The sequence below is a fragment of the Phalaenopsis equestris genome, unplaced genomic scaffold, assembly GCF_001263595.1.
Source record: "Phalaenopsis equestris unplaced genomic scaffold, ASM126359v1 Scaffold000002, whole genome shotgun sequence".
Taxonomy (NCBI): Eukaryota; Viridiplantae; Streptophyta; class Magnoliopsida; order Asparagales; family Orchidaceae; genus Phalaenopsis; species Phalaenopsis equestris.
The window spans coordinates 27,586,720-27,613,726 of record NW_018164444.1 but is presented as its reverse complement, the minus strand read 5'-3'; the positions used below and the strand labels follow the sequence as shown (position 1 = coordinate 27,613,726).

The following is a 27,007-nucleotide window of genomic DNA, read 5'->3' as shown; positions in this document are numbered from 1 at the left end:
ATCACATTGTGTTTAGTCAAATCGAACAAAAATTAATAATTTACTTTGCTTATATATTTTAGTGCTGAATTGCTGATTTATTTTTATTTAATAAATTAACACGTCCATATCTAATTAATAGTTTTAATTAAAATAATTTTTATAATTTTTAATTATACTCAATTAGCTATAATTAGTATCATATAATATTTATTTAATGATTTATTAAAGATTATAGGAATTTTTATCTGAGAAAAATAAAACAGAGTAATATTATTTATTTAATACAGTATAATATAATTATAAATTTATTATTAAATTTATTTATTATTATTATTATTATTTTTGAAAAAAAAAATCAGAAACCCTAGCTATCTCCTCTTTCCTCGAACCGTCGACCTAAAAGAAGCAGGAAGTCTCGCCGGGCGGGAGCTCGCTGGCGAAGGCTCCCATCCGCGCCAATCCGAAAACCTGGACGAAAAATAAGCTAGGAAGCTGTAAAGCGAGCACGCTGACGTATTGGCTGGATCGTGGGAACGAGGTTTCGCGTCTAGCCTCGCCTGAATTTTTTTCGTGTATACTGTATACCCAGAATTTACCGCCAACCGGAGGTAAAGCGGGATTTAAAAAAAAAAACGTAGGAGGAGTTATTCTGGCATTTCCACCTTTTGACTGGATTCAATCCCGCGTAAATCCTGCCATCAAACGGCCCTTATAAAGTTCAAGCTCCAATTGTCAATAGGAATTGAGGGAATTGCTGGCAGAAAGTTCAAGCTCCATTGCTTATTATTTTGGGAGTAAAAATCGTCGCGAGCTCGGATTTTGAACTGACTAAGCTATGAAATTACACCTGCCAAGCTCTTCAAAAATGCCCATCAGGTTCAGAATGTGAGTTCATTGACTTCTCTTCACCACCAATATCAATTTCTCTCTCCCTCCATTCTTAAATCTTCCTCTCTCTTTGTTTGCACCAATCCCTTTTTTTTGTTATTTTATTTGGTTGAATTACTTTCTTTTGTCCACTGACAACGAGATTTTCAATTCAAAATTTCAGCACTTGGTTTTTTTTCCGTAAACTTTTATGTTCTCTAACTTATGGGTTGAATTCGTAATTAAAGATATATTTGACATGCTGTTTTATGCAATTTTTATCCATTCATCCCTTGATTTCCATAGTAATTCGTGAATAGCCATCATTTTTATTGCTTTGGATAAGACCCGCAACTTGCAACTCATGATGTTTCTAAAAATACTTATCGGTTCTTGGCTGACATCGAACTTCAATTAAAATTAACCAACCAACAAACTATTCATTCCCGGCTAAAATCAAAACAACCATGCATAGATCAAATTAAATCTTACTCATGTTTGGATCAAAATCCCTCCAAATGCATGCATGAATTCATGTACACATATATTCATGAACATGTGTATGAATGTGTTTTTTTAAGAAATTTTCGTTAAAAGGTAAAAATCTTGGTGTTATAGAAAAGTGCCGCTTAGACTGAAAGTAAAATTTTATAAGATGGTGGTGAGACATGCTCTATGACGCAAAATGTTGGTATTTAAAAGCGAAACATAAAACAAAGTTAAGTGTTGTTGAGATGAGAATGCTTAGGTGGATGAGTGGCTCGACACTTAAAGACAATATGTGAAATGAATATATCCGTGATAGGATTGGTGTAACTCCAATGGCGAACAAGATTAAAGAGAGTCGTCTTAGATGGTTTGGTCACATCAATCGTCGACCATCTGATTGTCCGGTTAGGAGAGTAGATGTTTTAGATTTGACTTATGTTGAGAAAGACACATGTAGACATAAAAATTTTTTTGGCATATTGTATAAAACACGATATTAATATATTAGAATTAAATGAAAATATGACACTCAATAGGTCGCAACGGAGAAAAGGGATCCATATAACCGACCCCACTTAGTGTGATAAAGACTTGTCGTTGTAAAAATCCTTTGAAAGTCAATTAGGTTTTTGTCATAGATCAAAATAAAAAAACTAGACCTTGCTTAGCTCAAAATAGCATTGAATTGCTTTTAGCCAATCTCGAGCTAGATCGGCAGGGGCAGAATCGAGTTATTTCTACTGTGGGCAATTGTTGTTCCTCAAACTTGAGATTTCTCTATGTAAATATTAAAACTCTTCCGAAAATAAGAGATTTTTTATATAAGTAGTAAAATTTATTAATTTTTTTCTTTTGTACTTTAGGCAAGATAGTAATTGTGCCCCCCTCAATTTCCCAATATTTAAAATAAAGTAAAGATTTGGTGATTTCTTCCACCCTAAAAGATAAAACTGGTTTTGCCCCTCTAGATGTGATTTTTCATTGCCCGATTTAATATAACACGCTGATAAGGCATTGAGATAATAGTTACAATGATTAATTGCAGGCCTACTGCTGAAAACCTGATTCCCGTTCGTTTGGATATTGAAAATGAGGGGCAACATTATAAAGACTCCTTCACTTGGAATCCGTCTGGTACTCCTTAACGTTTACTAAAGAAAGATATTACTGCGCTGTTATCTTGTAAATTTTGTTTCAACGTAACATTTTCTGTTCAATTAGAGCATGGAAAATTACTATTGAAGTTTCTGTCTTTACAATACCTATATTCTGAATTTTTCTCCACAAAGATTTGAGACCAGATTGAGATTGGAATTTTTCTCAAGTATTATTTTTAATATATCTGTATTAACTCTTGCTTTAGGTCATAAAATTGCTTGGTTTAAGCTAACTAGTAATTCACTTTTTATCCTTGCTGGAAGATCCCGATTCTGAAGTAATCAGTTTTGCGAAACGGACTGTCAAGGATCTGAAGTTACCTCCAGCTTTCATCAGTCAGATTTCCCAATCAATACATGTAAGCGGTTACTCTTGTCCCGAGGTCACTACCATGATTCTGTTTGTTAGATAATATGAGTTATTTGCTTTGTTTGATTTCTCTACATGAACTATGAAATACATTAGTAGTACATGATATGTTTATTGTCTAGCGGATGATTCGATAGCTTTTTAATTCTAAACTTCCTCTGGTTCCACTTTTCTCCTGTTTAACTTTATTAAAAACCTGCTTCGGGTTTCTATGAAAAATATGCTTACAAAATCCGTTTTATGGGTTCAAGGGCATTCGGCTTGACTTATTGAATGACTAATATTTCAATATCAGAGAATAATGATTTTAGTTCATTATTGTGCCAAATTGTTACAACATCAACATAGTTGTACCCAGCAAAGCCTATCTATTTCTTTTTTTCCTTTCTTTTTCCTCATTGCTGCTGCTTTTCAATGCAGTCGAGTCATATTGAAATATAGGGTCTGTTTGGGGCAGTTGCAGCTTATCCAGCTTCTGCTGATAAGCAGCTTATCCTGATAATCTGCTGATGAGCAGCTGATCCGGATAAGCTGTCTAGCTGTTTGGTTGACGCTTATGGAAAACAGTTGATTCTGGAAAATTGACCATTCTGCCCCTGTATTCTGGAAACTTTCATATTTGCATATAACCATCATGAATGTAAACACATAATAATTGTGTGTTAGGTTTGTACATTTCCCTTAACTTTATAGAAAATCGTTACATTGTAAGCTAAGATATATTCTCTCATATGTCCTTCTAATAATGACAAACTTGTTTAGATCATTATTGTTACATTTTTTCTTTTTTGGTTGATATCCAAATTCATATTATAGTATTTTGATTTTCTTCAGTTAGGCAAATTTCATGAAATGCTGCTGTTGGTATGCTTTGATTTGAATTCTCTTATTAATGCAGGCAAATTGAAAAAAAAAAATGTCATCCAAAGATGGTCTAAATGCCAAATTAAAGCATAAGACCTATCTTGATTTGAAGTTATGGGCGATGATTGGCATCAGTTGTGTTGCTTTGTTAATATTTGTTCGAATTGTCCTATCCATATTTTTAAACAGGAGGAAATCAAAGATGAAGCATCTGCGCTTGCCTACCATGACAAGGATTCTAGAAAAATGTTGGATCCTTTAACAACCGAAGGAATCCCAATGCAACACAAGCTCAAAAAATGCCCAGCATTGAAAGCCCTAAATGCAAAACTACAAAAAATGCAGTTTCTAAGCAGAAAAGACACATAAACTGATACAATAAAGCAATCTAGGAAGAAAAACAAAGAGAAGAAATTTTCACAACAAGGAAAATAAAACGGCAAAAAAAAAGAAAAAACAAAACAAAACAAACCTTTTTTTTATGCTTGGAAAGGGATATTTTGATGACCCTTTTTCGCTTTGTGATGAAAGAGATGCGGATCAAACAAAACAGTTCGCGGTGGACCAAACATCAGATATAGTGCTACATAGAGGTAAATGAAAGTAGACAACAAGAAAAGATGGAGGGATGCTCAGCTGACACTGCCTCAACCCCATCTTCCCCACTATCTCTCATGCCCAAAACCTACAAACCATCGCAATTGTCACCTGGCCTTTTCTCGCTGTAGGCGAGGGAGCATAGACGAGCGAGGGAGAAGAAGCAGCGGGGCACCGAAGGAAATAAGCAATCGAAAACGCGGCCTGTGGGGGACATCCCGTGGGCCGCGTCTTTCACAAAATTAAAACACAATTTTTAGGTACGCACTTGAAACATTCGATCCAAACGCTAGGACAACGTTTTCAAAACGCGGTCCGTAGTTTTAAGCTGCCCCAAACGGGCCCATAATTGGATATTAAGAAGGCATTTTTGACATTTATTCAAGTCCATTTAAGTGTCATGGCATGATTCCTAGCGTTTCACAGATTTTGAGTTGCAGTAATTTTTTAATTTATGTTGTCCTGTACTGTCTTACAATTTTATAGGTCCCTTCATGCCAACTGTTGTGTAAGAGCCTAATTCTTTTGGACCATTATCATATAGCTCTGAATAACATGCACATGTTTGTTATGCTAATGGACTTCTTTTGGTCAGTCACAATTGGCTGAATTTAGGTCATATGAAGGGCAAGAAATGCATTTAAAAGAGAAGATTGTGCCTCTTAAGGTTTGTTTTTGGAATGGATTGGAATTTTAGCATGCTTGGCTGTATAATGTTGCAATGGTTTTGCAGCTTGACATACGTGTAAATAATACTGTAATCAGAGACCAGTTCTTGTGGGTAAGCTTTTTTGCACTTTTCTGTGTTTGTTCTCTGTAGTGCTTCATTTTCTGGCCAAATTCATCTTAGCATTTTTAGGTTTATTCAAAGGCTAGTTGGTTTATTTTCTTCCAGGACATCAGCAATCTAGAAAGTGATCCTGAGGAGTTTGCAATTACCTTATGTAAAGATTTGAATGTTGAAGACCCCGAAGTTGGAGTAAGCAACTCTTAATGTTCTCAATGCTGAACTGGTTAACTAAGGCATAACTTACAATTGTACATGCTAATCATTATTGTTTTTTTATTTAGGTCAGTTAGTTAGCTATTGTCTCTGGCAAGTTATAGGCCTTGTATAGAGTTCAGGAGACACATGATCTGAAGATGAAGAACAAAGTTACTAAAATCTTTCGTAAAACATAATTTTATATTATCATTTGTTTTGGACTAAAAAATTAATAAGAGGTACAGGGGATGTGGTGGATTTGATAGAATGTATTGGAGCATTAATAATTTTCTATTCATGTTTATGCATATTGCATGCTCTTTCCTTTTGTTAATAGCTATTTTGCATTTTTGAATGATGAAGATCCCTCTTAAAGTGGGAAATTATGTTAAAATTTACCTGCAAATAAATATAAATATTTTCATTTGAATTTTTTCTTGAATTACCTCTATTGCTTTGAACATATCAATTAGTAATGAGAATATCATATTTTATATTCTTTTATATTTTTCTTAATCATTATTTAATAGAAAATATTAATCCAAATTGGCACAAACAGATTACACACTTGACATATTTAATACTGAATGATTAGTTTCCTTGCAACTTTTTTTTTCTCTTTCTTCATCACTGATTTAAACTAATCAGTAATTTTTAATTATCTTATTATTTTGCAGCCAACAATTGCTGTTTGTATAAGAGAGCAGCTTTTTGAGGTTAGATTTATTTTCCTAATCCTTCTATGGGGGATAAGAATGTTGAGGAAATAGCAGTTTTGTTTGGTTATGTAATTATTTGGTTATTGTTGTACGAATTTCTGTTTCTGCATGCTTGAAATAAGGTAAGATGCAGGATATGTCTTTTTGTTGCCTTTTGATAATTAAAGTGTTTAGAGGATATCTTTATTTGTACTAAAGAAGTGATATTGAACCAAACGTGATTTTTGGCATAAGATATAGGTGAGTTTAGAAAGTCTAATCCATATACATTTAAAATTTGCCTTCACATTATATCATTAACTTTAAAAAATAATGCAATTTGAATAACTATTTTAATTAATTTTTAACTATCACATTATAGATTTTAATATTTTTAAATTCATATTCAATTTGAAAATTATTTAATTTAATTAATTATTATTTAACTATCACATCATATATAATATATGTCTATATATATATATATTAAATTGGTTTGTTCATTTTTTAATCACTTTTAACTGTCAAGTCGGGCCCTTATAGTATAACTGCCAATTTAAATTATTATTATTATTATTATTGTTGTTATTATTATTTTATTTGTTATCTTTTTCATTGCAGGGATTTTGATTAGTTCCTTCATATAAGATGTTTCTATGCTCACATGGTGTTATGGCTCCCTTACATATTTAGTTTTGGGGCTGTTTGCTTTGCGATGTGTTCAGTGCAGTGGTACCTCATTAATCCATGTGATTGTTTGGTTCATCTAATTGCATGCCAATCTGGCCTTCATTTAGATAGCTGCGATTGATTGATGCTAAGAATGACAAAGTAAAAGGGGAAGGATTGAATGAATGTTGATTATTCTAAGTAGCACTGGTTGTTTACCTACAATGGCACTGAAACAATTTAAAAACAAGTCATATATTCACTTTATGAACCATATTAACCGTAAAAGTTTGGCTTTGTTACATGTCAAATGCATGTATTATACTGTCATTTGATTATGCAAATGAATTTTGGTGAAAAATATGCTCTTGATTGTTGTTTCTTATTTATCAAATTTGAAATATCCCTAAAGAAGTCCGGGAATTCATGCATCCTGGTGCTCTGAGGTATGTTTTTGTTGCTGGACTATAGCCTTGTATACGGCACATGCAGAAGCATTGATTAAATTTGTTAATTTATGTTTATCATTTGTATGCTCAGTTATTTGTAATTGAATAGGCTCCCCTCTAATGATTTTGTTTAAATTGTAGATTGCCATTCAAGGTGTTGCTTCTGCAAGAGAAAGCAGAGTAGGGAAAAAGGGTAGAAGGGGAGCAGAAAGTTTTTTAAATAGGTAGTCTATTTCCTTATATTGACCAAAATTCTTGAGCATATGAGTATATTAATTTTTTCATGGCTCTTTGTTGTTTTCATCAAATGAATATGATTATCATTTCTTTTGCAGTAAAATGAGCAATAGTTCTCTTGATCTGGCGAAGTTATTTGGCAGCAAAGGGAGTGTTGTTCGGTAAGACGACTCTGAACAGTTGTCATTTACTCTACCCTAATCATTATTTTTGAATTATTATTTCCTTGGCAAGAATTTTTTAGTTAAACAACTTTTTTTAATATCAAGGAAATAGTGATTGTGAATATTTGTAAAAAAGTTTATTTTATGTCACAGAGAATTATGATAAAAGTTCAATAAATATATAAATTTTTTTAAAGAGCTGAATATTTGGAATTACGGTCATTTTTTTTAATTTCTTACACAGATGATAACATTTTAAAAAGTGTGAACCTGTTAGCAAAATAATGTAACGACATATTGCTAATAGTTAATGAGATTGGCAGCAACTGCTAAGTTGTAGATTGGTGGCTCAATCGGATCAGGAATTAATTCTGAATTTAAAAAGTTTTATAAAAGTACTGGTAAATCATTGACATATGGGAAACATTTTTGCAAATTAGAAAGCATGTCAATGTCTTGGTGCAGTCTAAGCATAATTGTAATAAATCAACCAGCTTCCATGTGTATAATGTTTAATAGGCAATAGCAAAATTTTTAGGACCAACTTCCAAGAAAGCAGTTCTGTTGTGGTTTCTGTTGTCTCCACCTTTTGTGACTTCTTTCCCCTCATTTTTACACCACCTCGCCTCTATTTTTTCATTATGTTTTGTTGAGTTGGTTTCTCTATTAGCTCAATTTTCGCCTTGAACTCAGTCTCTATGGAGGGCTCATGTCTACTTTTTTAGGTTCTCTGTCCATCTTACATAAAGTCTTTCCTTGAATTGGAGTTTCTTTTACTTGCCAAACTGTCAGTTCCTTTCTACCACCTTTTTTGATGGATAGATAGTTTTCGGGCAGCCCATCTATTCCATTAGGTTCTTTAGTGCCATATTATTAGATCTTGATTCATTCATGGACTTGCATACGGAATGAAGGAGCCGGAAAAAAGAATATGAGCCGGCGAATAGAGAAAGATTTACTAGAAGATCAATCTTGACAATATTTAGGAATTGATCTTCTTTACTATAATGACTTGCTTTATTTTTAGATTTGTTACCTCATACATCACGAATACTATGAGTAATATAATTGTGACACAAAGATCCTTAGAGATATCGGTTTTATTTTTATTATCTTCTGGCTTGTATTGATTATTGTTCCTTATTAATTCTTCTCCTTTGGCAGATTATACATTGGCCTAAGGGAAAATTTATCTTTTGTACATGTAAGGGCAATTTATTCTTTTATTATTATTATTTTTGGGTATAAATAGGCTTGTTATGTCTATGGCTAGGTTTATGCATGAGATTAGATTGTGAGTTTTAGGTTTAGGGTCTAGGAGCCTACCTCTCGAATTATAAGAATTGTGAGAGATCGTCTCCCTCTCGAATTGTAAGTGCTTATCTTTTGTATTATTGTTGAGTTGTTTGGATCATTGAAAAAATATTATGTTTGTCTTAATTTATGTGGAAAAGTGTGTCGATTTTGATGTCGGATCTGAACAAATTGGTATCAAAGCAAGATTTCTGGGAGATCTTCATACTGTCTTGATTATCATACAATCTCAATTATAGCTTGCAAGGATGGCAATATGATATAGCAGTAGAGCAGGATTGTTACGATATTTATCGGGCATGGATTGCTATGTGGGGGAAGGATTGCGACATACAGACGATTCAATGACTTCACCTCGCGAATTTGCTGTGATTGGAGCTGACGGGGAAGAATAGTGGCTTATCGAGCCGAAACTCCCATTTTCCTCTTACTTATGTTGCGCGATACAATCGTGTCGTCTACGATATGGTCACTATCAAAGCTAGCTTGAAAGGCACAGACTGGGAAGCAACATATAGAGAATCGAAACTTCATCTTTCGGTTGGTGTCATGCTGCCTTCATGACCGAAAACTGCTATGCAGTCGCATCGTCTATGCGATATGATCGCGATTAGGGCTAGCAGGGAAGGCAGAGACTGGTGAGCGGCGTACAAATACCCAAAACTCCATTTTCCGGCTTGTTCTGTCACCTTTGTGACCAAACACTGCGATACAACCACACTTAGAGCTTGCTTCCGTGACCGAAGCCTCGCAATACTAGAGCACTTCGAGTTATCTGGGAAATAAAGGGGATTGTGACTTACATTCATCTCCCTCGCACCGAACCATGCCAAACATACTCGATCATAACTAGCTGGGAAGGTTGCAACGGGATAGGGCGTGTCCTAATTGTGATCCTACTAGTCAGCTACTAGATTCAGGATCAAGTGTGCCCTAGTGACAGGAAGTAATGGCGCGGAGAAAATGAACGATTTGGAAAAGAAAAAGAAGTGGGGCAACTTAAATCCGAGATAGAGGAAAGATTTTCTACCATTAACACTTGATTCGGGAGCTTGGAAGAGATGTTGAGGTACCCCGCCGACGGTTCCAAGGATTGACCAGAGATTCATTGGCTAAATCAGAAGGGAATAAGATCAGATGAGAGGAATATGAGGAGGAAAGCATCCACCATTAAGAACCTCCTCCCAGGGCTCCAATTAGGTATGGACTAGAGATTTCTGTTGGAGAAGCAACAACAACAACAAGCCTTTTTCCTACTAAGTGGTACTTTTCTATCCCACAATAGGCTCGATGCATTCCTCCAATTTAACCATCCAGTTTGAATTCTACTAATAACATCCCATCTAGAGCTACAACTTTGCTACTAGAGCCACTACCACTAAAATAGCATACCATGTACTTAATTTTAGATCTACTCAAACAAAGGCCTTTAGACTCAATGTAGGCCTCCATATATTCAAAATCTTCCTTTACTCTTTTCTTTAGTCTTATAAAAAAAAAAGAATATCATCAGCAAAAAACATACACCAAGGTACATGCACTCTTAAATGTCCAATAAGAGCATCCATAACTAAAGTAAAATGATATGGGCTTAAGGTCGATCCCTGATGTAATCCAACTAAACTAGGAAAATACTTGATCAATCCTCCTTCTGTTCAAACACAAGTAACAACTCTAGTATACATATCTTGAATGATTTGAATATAAGTCATATCAACACCTTTCTTCTCTAGAACTTTTCAAATGATTTCTCTTGAAACCTTATCATATGATTTTTCTAAAACAAGAAAAATCATATGTTGATCCTCCTTATTCTCTTTATACTTCTCCATCAAACCTCTCAATAAATGTATAGCTTCCATAGTAGATCTACCCTGCATAAATCCAAACTAATTATGAGAAATCATTGTACCACGTTTTACTCTATGTTCAATTACTCTCTCCCATAATTTTAAAGTATGATGAATCAACTTAATTCCTCTATAATATACACACTCTTGTGCGTCCCCTCTATTCGTTAAAATGGGGATCAAAATACTCTTCCTCTACTGCTCAGACATCTTTTTAGTTTTTAAAAAGATATTAAAGAATTTAGTAAGCCAAGAAACTTCCAAATCTCGTAAATATTTTCATAACGCAATTGGGATGCCATTAGGTTCTATTAATTTTCCACCCATTGTTTTCTTTAAAGCCTCTTTAACTTCATTTTTACTAATGCGATGGTAAAAATAAAATATTTTATTATTATTAACAATATTAAGATTACTAAAGTCGATCGTATTTTTTAGAAATTTTATTAAAAAATTTATCAAAATAGCACACCCACCTATGTTTAATATCTTCCTCTAAGAAAAACATTTTTTTGATTTTCATCATTAATACAGTTTAGTTGAATTGAATTTTTACTTTCTTTTCTCTCTGTCTGGCTAGTTTATATATATATTTTCACTATCTTTAGTATCTAATCTATTATAAAAATCATTAAAAGCGTAAGTTTTAGTGTCACAAATTGTTCTTTTAGACTTCCTTTGGGTCATCTTATATTTTTCCAAGTTTTCTAAGTTTTTACATTTAAACCAATTTTTATAACTTCTTATACTTTATCTTTTCTTGCACATTAGTATTCTACCACAAACTATTTTTATTTATTTTTATTTATTTGATTTTCTAAATATATCTTTTGCTACTTGTTTAATTGTACTTATTATTTTATCCCACATAGAGTTCACTTCTTATTGAATATCCCAAATCTTGAAATCCTGAATTTTACTTATAAAAATAATTTTATGTGTTCCATTTAATTCTATAACAATGTTTTCTGGTATTACAACTCTTCATTTTTAAATCTAGAACTAATAATCGATGTTGAGTACTTAAATTTTCATTTGGAATGAGCTTACAATCTATGCATTCTCGACGATTTTTTTTCTCATAAGAAAATAATTAATTTGTGTTCTATTAGATCCATTCTTATAAGTAATAATATGCCCAAACATTGAGTATTGTGGCAGAGATTTCTGATGGAGAATGTTGGGCAAAAATAAAAATGGAGAGGAGATTATTCAAGTAATATGGAGAGGCACAAAGAAGAAAGGAGAGAAGCGTGAAGGGGATTTGGCTACGATCGAAGGAGGGAGCTTTACCCTTGACACATAAGGGAAAGCAACGGTTGAAGAGGAACTTAGGGTGGAAGGGTTAGATTTAGGAAGTTGAAGGTGCCGATACTTTGAGAGGAAAATGCAAATGGGTTGGTGTATTGGGCAGAGCGATACTTAGCGGTGAATGAACTAGTGGGGAGGAGAAACTCATGGTGGCGTGGTTTTGTTTGGATGGGAAAGCTCTAGTTTGGTTTCAGTGGAGGGAGGTTTGGTACGTGATCCATTCATGGGAGGAATTCAAGGATTGTTTGTTGGAACGTTTACGAGCAATTCGGGAGGAGATCTACATAAGTAATTCTACGTCTTGACTCAGGAGGGGACTGTCATGAAATACATGGAAAAATTTGAGCTATTGCTTGGACGGTTCAGGGGGATTTCTGAAGCTGGATTTGAGGGAAATTTCATGAAGGGCCTAAAGCCCAACATACGAGCATCACTCAAACTATTGATATTGTTGGGATTGAGAGAGATGATGGAGCTAGTTATGACGGTAGAGGACAAGAATAAGATGAAGAAAGCCAGCAAGAGCCACACATATGGAACTCTCTGCAATGAACTGCTACAACCACGATGATACCAAAAGCTCAAATAGTGGAAGTCCAGAGGGAGGCTGCGCGGGACACAAATAATGGACCACTATCGGGAGAAACACTCAAGCGCCTTACAGAGATAGAAATTCGGGTGAAGCGAGCCAAGGAGTTATATTTTCGGTGCGATGAGAAGTTTACCTCAGGAAACCATTGCAAGGATCGAAAATTACAAGTTTTCATAGTGCATGACGAGGAGACAAATAGTGAAGAAATAGACACTAACTGTTGGGGAGGGGGAACGCTTTCACTTTATTCCACCTTGAGGACAATGTGTCTTTTGGGGTTGAAGTATTGTTAGGTTTGCGCCTAACCTAGGTAAATTTGTCTTTTGTACGCCTAAGGGCAATTTGGTCCTTAATTATTATTGTTGTTGGGTATAAATAAACTTGTTATCTTTGGGTTAGTTTTATGCATGAGACTAGGTTGTGAGTCTTAGGTTTAAGGTTTGAGAGATTTCCTACCTAAGAATTGGGAGAGATTGCCTACCTCTCGAATTGTAGGTGTTTATCTTTTGTATTCTTATTGAGTTGTTTGGATTATTGAAGAAACATTGTGTTTGGCTTAACTTCTGTAGAAAAGCGTATCGATTTGACATCGGATCATAACAATTATCTTATTGATAATGCCCTATTAGCCCAGCCTATGGTTTGGCGAGTAGGGGAGATATGTCAACCTGACTTGAGAATTTAATATTGAGTTTTCCATTCTCACGCAGTTGGACGTACCTCTTTGGCGAATTAACTGTATCATCATAGTTAACTAAAATTGCTCTATAGCACAGGCTAATTGCTTTGTCAGGTCCCCTAGGTTGAGGTGCATAGCCATTGATCATGCAAAATGGTCACATCATATCAGCAGTTTGGCTAACTCTCTTTATAAATATGGCTAAGGATTTTTGGATATTTAGTCACTGGAACGTTCTCTTTGGGCTGGGACGTTCTCTTTGGGCTTGAAGGTTGTCAATTTATCCATTGTGGTAGATAAGGCTAAACCCTCATAACCATGCTTCATTTCATGATTTTGTCATTGATTTAATGGTTTTAATGGCAAAAGATGCCTATTGGCATGCTTTTCAAAATAAGATTATTTTATGCTTTTACCCTCATAATAATTGTTTCTCCTTGAATATCAAGGCTCTTGATGGGTTCCCAAAATTTTCCTTCTGAAGAGTGTTCTAGGGTTTAATAATTCACTCCTCACTTCTTTCCAATCAAACATCAACGATGGGTGTCACACTTCTGGCTAGAATCAAAACATTTATGGAGCTCATGTTATTTGCCCGCCCCAAAGTGTTCAAGGAAGGAGGTGGCCGAAGCACAACGCAAATTTTTATTTGATCCAACAATATTACTGGCTTTGGATGGCAAAGAAAGGAAAATTTTGGATACCATTGATGAGGATAAACAATTTTTTTATTTTGATTAGTTTAGGCTTGGTTTGCGCCTTTTTCTCTGTCAAGAATTGGTTGATATTTTCATTTATTATGGTATCATCCCGACGTTAGTGATGCCAAACTCCTTTAAGTTATAATTGTCTTAATTATCTACATGAGAACACCCGCATCCCTTGGTTGATTGGATTATTTCACTATCTGTTCATGATCAAGGCATATAATTATTGGCTTGTCCAATTCTTGGGGATGTGGATTAAGTTCACTGGTCTGAAGAACAAAGCAAATGACTAGAAAATGAATATTGCTATCTTTTTTGTTCAACAGGATGAGTGTTAAGAACTCGACCTTAATTGCTTTCTTGGCTCAATCATATGCTTGAGCACACTTTAGAAGGAAAGAAGGGGATTACGGATCACGAGTTACGAGTTATGACCCTTTCAATAGCCAAGTTACAAGTGAAGCCTTTCTTGGAACACATCTTTGTGAGAATGAGCCTAACTCTTAAGTTGTTCGTTTTCAATGCTCGCTTCAAATATAGGGGTGAGTTCTCTAGGAATTTTCTTTTACCTTTTATGATTTCTTTCCCTGCCTTCACAATTCTGCACCATAATCACCCCCCCTGAGGGGTGAAACTTCTTCATTGTCCACCGAGGAGAGCGATAAGGTTCCAATATTTGGGTGAATCTTGGGTCAAGTTAAAGCTACTCTCTTTAGGGGTATTTCGTAGCATGAATTTAACAAGATTTAGCCATGAATTTAATGTAAATCCAACCAAACATAAAATATGTGAAATTTAAATCACGCGCTCCGGTAAATTGAATATTCTATCATTCTGGTTGTTTTTTTTTATGTTAATTAAATTTGATTCGCAGGCCGATTTACAGGATTTATTTTTCCGTGGCTCAGGAGTTTTTTCCGTTAAAGATGGATTTGATAAATCTGAATTTACTAAATCTTATTTAACGTAAATTTGAGACGCAGCCAAACACCACCTTAGTTTATCATTTATGTAAAATTTTCTAACTTTTTTTTGGCATTTTTTGAAGGAGGGTGTTGAATTGGGAGGTCAAGAGGTCTCTACTTCAAGTTTTTTTCCTTCTCTCGTCTTTATTTCTCCTATAAAGGTAATTCTTGAAAAGGGAGGTACCTATGAATTTATAATAATCCCAAGAAAGTTGTGTTTATTAGGTGTCCACTAAGGCGAAGCTACTTAATTCACGTTGGGGGAAGGCTGAGAAGGTTATCGAAGAAGCGCTAAGCCAAGTTAGGAAGTTGTTGAGCCGACACTTGTGGAAGAGGTTGGAGAGGAGTGAGCGGAGAGAAGTATCACGTTGAAGGAGTGGCAAACCAAGAAGTGACCACACTAAGAGTCCAAATGGTCAGGAGGCTATTGAGTGGTGAAAACAGTCATTCGCTCCTAAGAAAAAGGCATGGTGATCATTGAAGCTCCTATTGAGGTTGTTGTACTTCCTCAAAAGATAGGTTGTTCCACCTGAAAGCGCCTAGCTAAGAAGAGCCCGACCAATAGGGGTTCTACTAATAAGAATGAAGGTATTCTAGTCCCAATCGAGGATAAGTCGATCGATTGGGTCAAACTATCCATGGATTGGTTCAAAGATACAAAGGATGTAATTTCCCTTACGTATCAGTTTGGGCTAGCAATTCACTCAACATTGTTGAGCAGGATGATTAGGGAGCAACCCTAAAAACTCTAGCCCTTTGGTGCCATGTAAAATCATGCGGCAATATGATAGTTATTTTACTCTATTTTGTGATCTCTCAGACAAGCGGTTGGAGATCTCACTGACAAAGGTAAGAAAATTAGCACCTTAGCAGTAGAAGTTAACAATGCAAAGAAGGTTGAAGCTGCTCGGGTTATTTCTGATGAGCAGAAGAGGGTTCTCGCCAAGCATTCTGAAGAGAAAAATAAAAACTCGACTATAAAGACCATGTGCGACTTGGCGAAAATTCATTTGATAGAGGATTGTGAGTCTACAAGGTAATGTTTAGAGTTGACAGCCAAGTGCTCTGAGCTTGAGGATGAATTGAAACGAGCTCTGGAGAGGATGACGACTATGAAGACTACCGAGGAGTTCATGGAATCGTTGTCGAAGTCAGTTGAACAAATGAAGGTTTTACGAGATAGATTGATGAAGGCCGTAGAATTTTGCTTGGACATTTTAGTTGAGAAAAATATTTTTCTAAAAAAGTGGTTTGTTATGAATAAGTTTAGAGAGATTATATAAGAGCCGAGCTTCAAGAAGAAAAGTGTTGGTGAGAGTGATCTAGGAAACATGAGATATTTTTTAGGTATGGAGATATAAGGTCCAAAAAAGGGATTCTTATATCACAGAGAAAATATATCCTAAATCTGCTAAAGGAAGGAAACATGGATGATTGGATGCAAACCTGTTGATACTTCGATGGAACTCAATAATAAGTCTAACAGAGCAGAAGAAAACATAACTGTGGATAAGGCAATATATCAAAGATTAGTAGAAAACTCATTTATCTGATACATATTAGGCCAAATATTGCCTATTTTGTCAGCATTGTGAGCAAATATATGAATAACTCAAATTAAGAGTATTTGTAGATGGTATGCAGAATTTTGAGGTTTCTCAAGAAGACTCATGGTTATGGATTGATTTTTGAGAAAATCAGGAATAGAGAAGTGAAAGTTTACACTGATGCTAGTTGCGCTGGAGAATTTAGTGGCAGAAGGTCCACCACAGGTTAATTCTTATATGTATGAGCAAATCTTGTTACATAAAGAAGTAAAAAACAAAATGTTGTTTTGACAAAGTAGTGTAGAATTAGAGTGTAAGGCACTTGCCTTGGGGATATGTGAAAGAATATTGATTTAGAAATTATTAAGTGAATTGGGATATACTTCCAATAGTCCATTACATATGCTTTGTGATAGTCAACCAACCATCAATATTGCAAGGAATCTTGCGCATCACGTCAAAATCAAATATATTGAAGCTGATAGACACTCATCCCTAAAAGGTCAATGGTGGGATTATACAACTAAGTTATATACGGTCACACGAACAAAGTTGCTTATGTCTTTACCAAAACTCTTCCTTCTAACACCTTGAATAATTCAATACCAAGTTTGATCTCTACAACATCTATGACCCAATTTGAGGGTAGTGTGGAAATATGAGAAGATTTGGCTCTTTTCATATTTACATCTCTCATATGGGCCCAACAACCACTTCGAAATCATAGAGGTGTTGATTTGGATATCTTAGGAAACCTTTAATTAGTTTATTTTTTTCTTATTTTTTGTCTTTCTATTTTTCATTCAGAATTATTTTTCTTCCTAATTTAGGTGAGATATGTTTGGTAAAGTTATAAATAAGGAGGGGGATTTCCCAATATTTATGTACCCTATTTGTGAATAATAAGATGAAGCGAATTTTCTCTCCAAGTAATTTCTACAATATTAAATATGCCATTTGTGTCAAATTAACTACCATGATTTAATATTATTATGTAAATAAATTACTTGGAGACTTTTCTTAATGCAAAGGAATCTACATTGTATACATTTTTTTATATACAAAGGGTCAATTGAAACAAAAATGCAAAAATTGCACACATAATATAAAGCATATTGTCCATTTAATAATGAATTTCTTCCTTTTTAATATCAAAGTAAATCAAATGCAAATAATATTTATATATGTGATATTTTAAAACCATATACTTTAAGATTATGAATCATCTTTTCAATATTAAATTGAACAGCTATTAATCATACAATTACTTTTTCTATCCCTTTTAATAATATGTATTTTTGAATGCAATAACAATTGGTGGTAAGAAAAATTGCATTCAAATGTATCTTTTTATAATTTATGTAATGTTAGAACTCAATTTCATTGTTAGTCACAATTTGAAGATATTTTATTTAAATTCCATTTTTATTTATATTTTCCTTATACATATTTTTGAAATGCATTGGATGCATGTGAAAACAATTAATAAACTAATTATTACACAAGACAAACTTTAATTAAATCAACTTCTTAGTTGTTAAATATTAAATCAAGCATTAACATTAAACATTTAAAAAGGTAATTTCATCTTAAAAGCAATAATTTTAAAAACACTAACTATATTTTTTTTAACAGGTAACCTAATTTATCTAATCATTAATATAAAATTATCATAATCATGAAGTATCAAATGTAATATTAAATACTTGAAGGAAACTTATTTAAAATTATAGGAAATGTTCATTTATCAAAATTACATATTTTCTAACTTTATAAGATAGAGTTAAGTTCTATAAAAGATAATACAATGTATTTCACATTTTTCTAGGTTTTTTTTTTTTTTTTTTTTTTTTTTTTTTTTTGAAGTGAAGTTCTGTTTCTTGACATCAAACTGCTAAAATTTTATTGGTCCATGCAAGCAAGTCCCATGCACATGATATGCTGTGATTGGCTGTTGGTAGAGCATGGGACTGTAGGCTGTTTTTTGGATCTTGGTGTGGTGAAGGGAGGACAAAACGTCATTAGGTTGATCTAAGATTGTCAAATCATGTAATCATATTTTGACAAACATTGTTTCACCTTCTTACTCCACTGCCCCATGTTTGATTAAAAGGATTTTGGGCTTAGTTAACAGTGACATGGGTGGTGTGGTTGATGATCATCAATCGGACCCAGTTGGGCATAAGAATTTTCTACCTTGGAAGGAAGGGAGGCTTACTAAGCTTAGGGGGCTGTCTCCAGGATCAAACTAACTCCACCTTATGCCTCTACAGCAAATCTCTTGGACCTTTGTGCGATTGAGAAGATTAAAACCTCGAGTAGAATTGTTTTTAGTTCTCCCTAGAGCCAGGAGTTGCTCTAAGTGGATTTGTTTTCACTTCCCTTTTCCTCCCTCATCCTCACAATTTTAGGCGTATAGATAGCATAAGGCCACCTAGAATGTCATGCCTTGCTATGGAGGCTTCAGAAGAGATACAACCATTTGTCTTTAGTCACTCAAGCCATTAACTTGGAGTAATTTAGCTTTGGGTGAAAATTAGTGCTTGGTTTAACAAATTGAATCGGGTATGTTTGACCAAGATTTTTGAGTGTTCACTAAGATCTAATGGGTTTGAAGTGGATGTCAAAAACTGGACTCAATAATCTGCAATAGTCTTCATATGAGATGTTATTTTGTTTTCCTTTGTTTTTGGCAGAGGTGTAACATATATTGTTAAAAGAACGCTTCAAAGTGTACTTTAGGAGTAAGGTGAAGGAATGCACTAAGCTTGCACATCGCTTTTGTGAAGTGCAAGCTTGCAACAATGCATACGTTACACCACTTTGCACGTCGCGCTGTAATGATGTGTACTTAACCTTTGTTTAGAGCAAAATTTTATCTCATATTTCATGATTTGATTCAACATCTATGATAATGATTAGGTATCATTATTTACTTTTCCTCACTGTTTCTCTAATGATTAAGTTTTTATCTGTTAGTTTTCCACTTTCTGACTTGAGTTGGTCATTTCTTATTGGTTTTTTTTTGTCATGCCCCCATGCCCATGTGTTTTCAGACATTTTTCACTAGTTTTTATTGTCGGTGCTAGATGCTAGTAGCTTTTTGCACATGAATTTTTTCTACAGTATGCTTCTCATTCCCTCATCTTCATATGCTCGTTTCAACCTCTATCTGTCAGTTTCTAACCGGACACTCAATCTCATAACTGTATTCTTAGTTTTTATTTCATCATTTTATTTTTTATATCATTTATATATTTGATTCTTTTCCCTTTGGCTTCCAAATAGCCAAAAATTACTATTATTCGCTTAACATTTGATTGACTGAAAGAAAATTATCAAAAGTGGTTTAAGTTTATCAATGTAATAATTGTTGTATTGCATTATATGATTGTATGATATATAATTCATGAATCGTTAATTAGTTAAAGCATCGCTTGGTTTTATGCATTAAAGGAAAAAGAACTGCGCATTGCATTGTACCTAACACTTTGAAAACATCGAATGCAATATCCAAATGGAAGGCTTACAGCATGTCTTAAACCTAGAGATTTAGATAAAGCCACATATAGTATTTTTGGTAAATTATGGCTTAAGTCATTCACAAGACGACTAATTTTGCAAGCAGCGTTAACAAAGTAATCTAAAGTTATATCAAGTGAGTTCTAATATGTATAAACCTCACATAATATTTATTAGAATCTTATTGTTTACAACTTTGAAATTTATCATGTAATTTATCCTATTATTCACCGAATGATAATAATATCTCTTTTTAATATATGTATCTTGCAAGTTCATGTTGATTTTATTATTTTTTTTCCAAAGTATTTTGCCAAAATAATTAAGCTGGTCTCGCTAATTTTATTTTTGTAGCTTTTTCTTTTACTGAATACAATAAATTATAATACTTAAATAAGTATTCCATCTCAAAATTTTCTTAACATCATACTTAACTTGAATGGATGAATATAATTTAAAACCTTCTGATAGTTGCATTGATATTTACTAAAGCCATAATTTATCTCATCTTATCTAAATTGTATCTATCATTTTTTTAAATTGACCCAATTAATTGATAAGACACTTCAATCACAAGCTTTGATATTAATTTAATGCAGCACGACTGGAGTTAAAGTCTCATAATACAAGTAAATTATACAACAACAACAAAGCCTTAATCCCACTACATGGGGTCGGCTACATGAATCCTTTTTCTCCATTGCGTCCTATTTAGTGTCATATTTTCATTTAGTTTTAATAAATATAAGTAAATTATGTGTAGTAAAAATACATATGAAATTTAGGATTCATTTGTCATTGGCCACCAAATAAATACAATCACTTCCTTTAAATATAAAGCGGTAATTCTAGAACTAGAATCAAAATGATAAAAAAAATGATTGAATTAATTCAAAAGTATAGCAAGAAATTTGGAACGTGTAAAACCTATTAACAAATTGACCTAAGTCAATTGCATCAAATAACTTTATAATACAGTCACTGTCTTTAAATGTAAACAAGTAATGCTAGAACTATAATCAAAATAATAAAAAAAATCATTGAAGTAATTCAAAAGTTAACCAAGAAATTTTGGAACGTATTAAACCTATTAAATTTCATAAATTATGTCTTTGATATGTTACTTTTTGACCAAAGTTAATTTCACCAAATAACTTTATAACATATAATAAATAGATGGAATAGAATAAGGGGTAAAAATATGAAATCGGGAAAAATTTGGTCTCATGTTAGTGCAGGTAGATGAATTGCCCTAGAATTAGGTGTTTACACTTGTATCACATTTAAATGAACTAATCTTACTTGCATTCATATTATTGAAACTGATTATTAAAGTCATATTCAATTTAAAAGTTGTGAATTATATGCCTCGGATTAACTATTTCTAAACTTCTAATAGTCTATGCTAGTAAATAAAGTTGATATATGATCAATATTAATTTAAAGTTGAATTAATTCCAAGAGATAGAGGAGTTCCTTTACAGTTGAATAAGCCAACACGTGAACACGGCATTTAAAACTTCAGTAGAAACATCATTAAGTCGTTAAAGTGATGGATTTTGATGATGTTTTGTTCCTCTTATTTATTCTAATTGCAGTTAAATATAATCAATTCAGACAACAATGCACAAATTCAAGTTGGCTAGGATGATTTGAATCTTACTAAATATGTTAAAATAGGGCCACTAAGCATTTCAACCATCATAACCACAAGAATGGGAAGCGCTAGCAACCATGCCATGCATGCATGTCTCTTCTGAATATTTTAAGAAAAGGCTAAACTCCTAGATAATTTTGTTTATTTCCTCAAGGAAAAGGAAGGACTGGTACCTTTATGAACCCATTGTGGACATCCTATCGAACGAGGAAGTTGAGGCTCTTGATGCAAGGGAAGAACGAAATGCACGGTGAGTAATTCCTTTCTATTAACCAATGTTTTCAAAGACATTTCATTGTGATCTAGATGCAGCTAATCTTCTGCTATTTTTCATCACAATTTAGAGATATAATTTATTTTTTGTCATCTATTATTAAGAAGTTTGAGCCAATTTAAAACTCTTGGAACAAAATTCTTGCTAAGTGCTTCCATTAGAAATTCCTATGTAATGAATACACAATTATTAAGGTTTCACTTCAACAATTTTCTTTTGGGGAATAGTGAGAGAAATTGTAAAGCTTGTGGCTTGAACTCATGACTTTGAAAAAATAATTTCCTCAAATCAGTGGGATTTACGAAATTCATAAAGAATTGTGTAGAGGATCAATCAACCCCTGGTTTTATTGATCCCAAATTGATTTCTGTGGTGATTGGGGGTGTGTTCCTTCTAGGGATTTCTATAAGAATTTCTTCTGCTTGGCAAGCAGCTACTATTTGACAATGACTGATTTTGTGAAGTTCTCAATCAATCTATACTGTTTTAAGTTCTCAATAGATACTCTTAATGAAGTCTGTTATGGTTCATGTTAAGTTGCAATTTCTGGATGTGGCTAAATATGCAGTTTGAAGAAAAAGCTGGATGAAAAGGAAGACAACTTTCAAGAACGAATTTGAGAAGGAAGTGAGTTATCATTATCAACTGTTCCAATGCTGCAAATCGCATTAAATCAAATCAAATCAATTTTCATTTGTATTTATTTATATGCTAGAATCCATATATTATTATCAAATTTGTTTTTTTATTTCTTTTTCTTCATTTTTTTTTCCTCACATAATATGATATATATATATAGGTTTGATAATTTCCATAGTTTTGAGATTTCTTATCTGAATTGGTCCCCAAACAACTGTTTTATTTCAGCACTAAAAGCATGCTCAAAATATCATAAATCATAAATATTATGATTTGAGAGCTAAAACATGATGAAATCTATGTAAATTTCAAGTGTGGCTTATTGGGTGGAGCCCAACATCCACTATTTTAATGCACTATTTTATTTTCCGCATAACTTTTATTCGATTATTAAGGTCTCGCCAAGTCTTGTAGCAATTTGATGGTCCATTTGCTCTTGGATCTGACAAACGTAACAGTAATGAAAACATCAAAACTGTTAATTTATCTTCTTGCTAATGATGCTGAGTTTTCATTTGATTTTATTAATATTGTGTTCCACAAAAATGCAATTGTTTTTGTCATGATCCAAATAGAGTCATGACAAACATATTTAATTTTATGATGGTGAAAAGTGGAGGGTTGCGTTAGGTAGTCAACGAGAATCATAAATTTTTTATCCAAAAATTATGACATAAATCTTTTAAATCCTTGTGTAAGTGCTAGGGCGCCTCCTAAAAGTGACACGCCAAATGGCTTTAGTATAGTGAATAGTGTGCAAAGACCGCTACACTGATGCCCGGATGTAGTGTCAAATAAACAAGTGTTTTCACATTACAGACGGATGCAGATAAAAAAAAATCAATAAACTAATATTAGGATAGAATCGTAAAATATAGGTACTTTCAAAGGAAAATTAATTGAATCAGTAGATATTATGGTTCATAGAAAGATAAATAGCTCATGTATTCAAGTAAATAAATGGGTCAGAGAAAAGACTGAGGAGATTGATAGTTTAGGTTTAGACTTTGGTATGTAGGCAAAAGTCACCTTAGAAATGGTATAAGTGTAATTATAGATAAGAGTTTGAAAGATAATGTTGTAAAATTAATATAAATGGAGATGAAATTATAACCCTAAAGATTGTTGTTGATACTGAGATTTTTAATGTTGTACATGCTTATGTTCCTCACGTAGGTTTAGATATAAGTTCAAAAGAAAAATTTCAGAATGATCTAAAAGAGTTTATACAAATGATACCTCTTATAGAAAGAATTTTTATTGGATGAGATTCAAATGGACACGTTGGTAGAGTGGTAGAAAATTTTTAAAATATTAATGGTGATTACGTTTTTGAAGTGATTAATAAAAAATGTAGAATCATATTAGATTTTGTTTTGGTACATAATCTTCTTATTGCTAATACTTTATTAAGAAAAAAGATGATTATGTTTTTACTTATAAAAATGTATCTAATAAAATACAAATGAATTATTTTCTTATAAGGAAAATAGATCGCTGGGAATGTAAAGATTGTAAGGTCATTCCAAGTGAAATTTTAAGTACTCAACTTCGATTATTATTTATGGATTTTAAGATTAGGAGTTAAGATAAAAAAATACAATAAAATATTGTCATAGAATTACAAAGAGACACCTAAAAGATATAAATAAAATTACTTTTATGAGTAAACTTTAAGATTTATGATTCGGAACATTCATTAAGAAATTAATTCTATGTAGAATAAAGTAACAAGCACAATTAAGGATATCTTATATAAGAAGCATCACAACTGCCATTAAATTGTACATATGTAAGCCAGTACTCTCTCCTTAGTCTGCACTGAATAATACTTCCTTGCACTACGTGCGTGCGTGCTCAAGGATCAGATCTCACGTCTTCTTCTTATCGTTGCTGGAGATCACATCGGTGCCATTATGTTGTGATATCTGGACAGGCTGAGGGTCAACAGATGTTCAAACGCCATGGCCATTTAGATCATACAGGAAAACATAACCATATTTCGAGACTTCTAAAGTATAACCATCCGAGTATTTAACCCATATTCGATTAGAATAACTTTCCCACGCAGGAGCGGGGGTTTTGGCATCCATAACCACAACGGCTAGATGTCCATTAGGCCGCACCTCAGCGTAGCAGTTAGGGGCCGTTCCAGTGGCAGGAGATTCCCACATTATTACTTGGCTCGCATAGAATCTCAGGGTACAATTATATTCCATTCTGAATAAGTAGAGAAATTTACCATTATGTGACTCTTTTGTTAGGGGTAAGCTTCCGGCCGTCAGAAACTCTCCAACGTGCAGAATGGCTTTAGCTGAGACGATTATGGAAGCTGTTGGGAGGAGGAGGAAGAAGAGAATTACTGTACCTGGCTGAGCTGAAGGGAAGCCCATGGCGATCAGGCTGCTTCGTTCAGATTCCATTCACCAAGCTTATATATATACATACAGCATAGAACTCTATGGGAACCGATAACAAATTCTGTATTTTATGTAAGCTTGAATGATGATTTGTCTTATTTTGAAAGCTTGTGTGTTGTTTTGCATGAAATGTATGGGTTTACTTGTAGGATGAATTGATATGGAATAATTAAAGATTTACATATATAATACCCAATTCCTATGTATTTACATATGTCTAATGTCTAAATTTTTATTTCTTACATTTATACCAGTCAAACCTTTGGTCGACATCAAAATAGCAGTATTTGACAATTAAAAAATGAGATTACATCTTTCTTATGCATAGATGGATATGGTGGCATATATGTAAAACTTGAAATTTATGTGTTAGATGTGCAAATACATAAGAATTGAGTGTTATGTATGTAAATCTTCCGAATTAGTTATAAATATATATACAGTTGTGTAGAGACAAGGGAATTGCTCCATCAAGAATAGTCAATCAAACCTTATGATTGTCCATTTACGAAAATATTCAAATCGATTTGTCATCACAGAATTGATCTCGCTAATTAACAGTTTTCTTCTTTACAAGTCAATGTAGTATTACTAAGCCGCGTCCTCGGCGTGTTGGTAGAGCATCTGCTTGTCAGTGTAAGTTCCCTCAGAGGGGGTTTGAATCCTCTCCAGGCGAATTGTCCGCTATATGAAGGTGGTGCTTGAATTGGTTGGCTCACGGGGATCCAATCCCAAATCTAGCGGGATTGCGAGACCAATGGGTTGGTTGGTTGTTTCGCACTTCAACCAATCTTTAAAATAAAAAAAAATAAAAAAAAAAAAATCAATGCATTATTACTAAAAATGAGAGAAATTATAAGTTGAATAAATGCAATGATTTTATTCCAAATCCCTTTTTAATTACTGTTACAGTAATGCCATCTAAATTGATTAAATTATCCAATTTATCCGATAGACATTTGGATAAACCAATTTATTCATAGAGTAAAATATTATTTAAAATTTCATAATAATTAATATCCATTGCAATAATCAAGCTGTGTGATTGACTCATTCGTAATAATAAAACATTGACTTCTGAATAAGAGCATGTTAATTACTGGATCAATGCTATAATGATGAACCAATAATGATCAATGCTATAATGCTATACTGATTGACTTTATTGATGTCGCTCTTAGGCCCCAATTATGAATAAGCCCCCACCCATTTAGGATACGGTGATTTACCCTCCGCCCTTATGACCCGTTTAAGTCTTTAAAGCATAATGTCGACCCTATGAGTTGACTTGGTTATTTTGTAGGCCTCGCATGCCAGTGACCGAATGAGAGTTTTAAAAGTATCATGATTCTCCTGCCAGATAGCCATCCTTTTGGGTGACTTATTTATCGGTCAGGATAATGTAAGCAAGCTACATTTTATCGAGAGTAGTATAAGGTATCCCCCAAAATGTAACCAAAGGGTAACATTCCTTTGGGAGTACTCTTGACCCAGAATAAAATTTTTTTTTTGTTTCTCTGATTATGGGTGGCTTATTTTATGATTTTTTTGTGGATATCGTGTTTCAAAATATTTCGATCTGATCTTGTTCAGACGTATACTATTGTCAAATGAGGATTACTGCACATAAGCTTCCTATGTTTTTTTTTTTTAATTTTTTTTATTTTCGTCGTATATCCCGTCTTTTTTTATTTCTCTCCTATTCGGATCATTTTATATGATATGAGTGAGACATTTATTTGGAAAGAGGAATCATACGACGACATCATATATTTAGCCAAGCTGGTGACTCCGCATTTTTTTAAAAGAACCCAAAACATATTATTATCATTATTGATGCGTGATAGAAAATTATAGCGTTAGAGTAAAGAATATTTATTGTCTTAAATTGCGCGAGAATCTGGAACTAGAGCTGTCAAAATAATTGTGTTCAACTCGTTAAGAAGCTCGTGTTCAATTTGTTCGCTAAGTTAACTAGCCGAATATGAAGAATTTTTTTGCA

General features: G+C 33.5%; 1 protein-coding gene across 6 annotated transcripts; it reads left to right on the top strand.

The window, feature by feature from the left end:
* The first annotated feature begins 344 nt into the window (after nucleotides 1-344).
* On the top strand, nucleotides 345-25,211 carry LOC110027229 (chromatin structure-remodeling complex protein BSH). 6 transcript variants are annotated; one of them, XM_020728576.1, is made up of 13 exons: nucleotides 345-520; nucleotides 621-867; nucleotides 2,384-2,472; nucleotides 2,760-2,854; nucleotides 4,922-4,993; nucleotides 5,060-5,107; nucleotides 5,222-5,305; nucleotides 5,989-6,027; nucleotides 7,269-7,351; nucleotides 7,463-7,525; nucleotides 21,827-21,922; nucleotides 22,515-22,573; nucleotides 24,850-25,211. In XM_020728576.1, exons 2-12 carry the CDS (start codon nucleotides 818-820, stop codon nucleotides 22,564-22,566), a joined length of 771 nt encoding a protein of 256 aa, XP_020584235.1. In that variant the 5' UTR covers nucleotides 345-520; nucleotides 621-817; the 3' UTR covers nucleotides 22,567-22,573; nucleotides 24,850-25,211. The 6 variants fall into 6 exon arrangements, with proteins under 6 accessions (XP_020584235.1, XP_020584251.1, XP_020584242.1 ...); XM_020728592.1 differs by having other exon boundaries at nucleotides 345-867; nucleotides 4,928-4,993; XM_020728583.1 differs by having other exon boundaries at nucleotides 345-867; nucleotides 21,833-21,922.
* The last annotated feature ends 1,796 nt before the right edge of the window (nucleotides 25,212-27,007 follow it).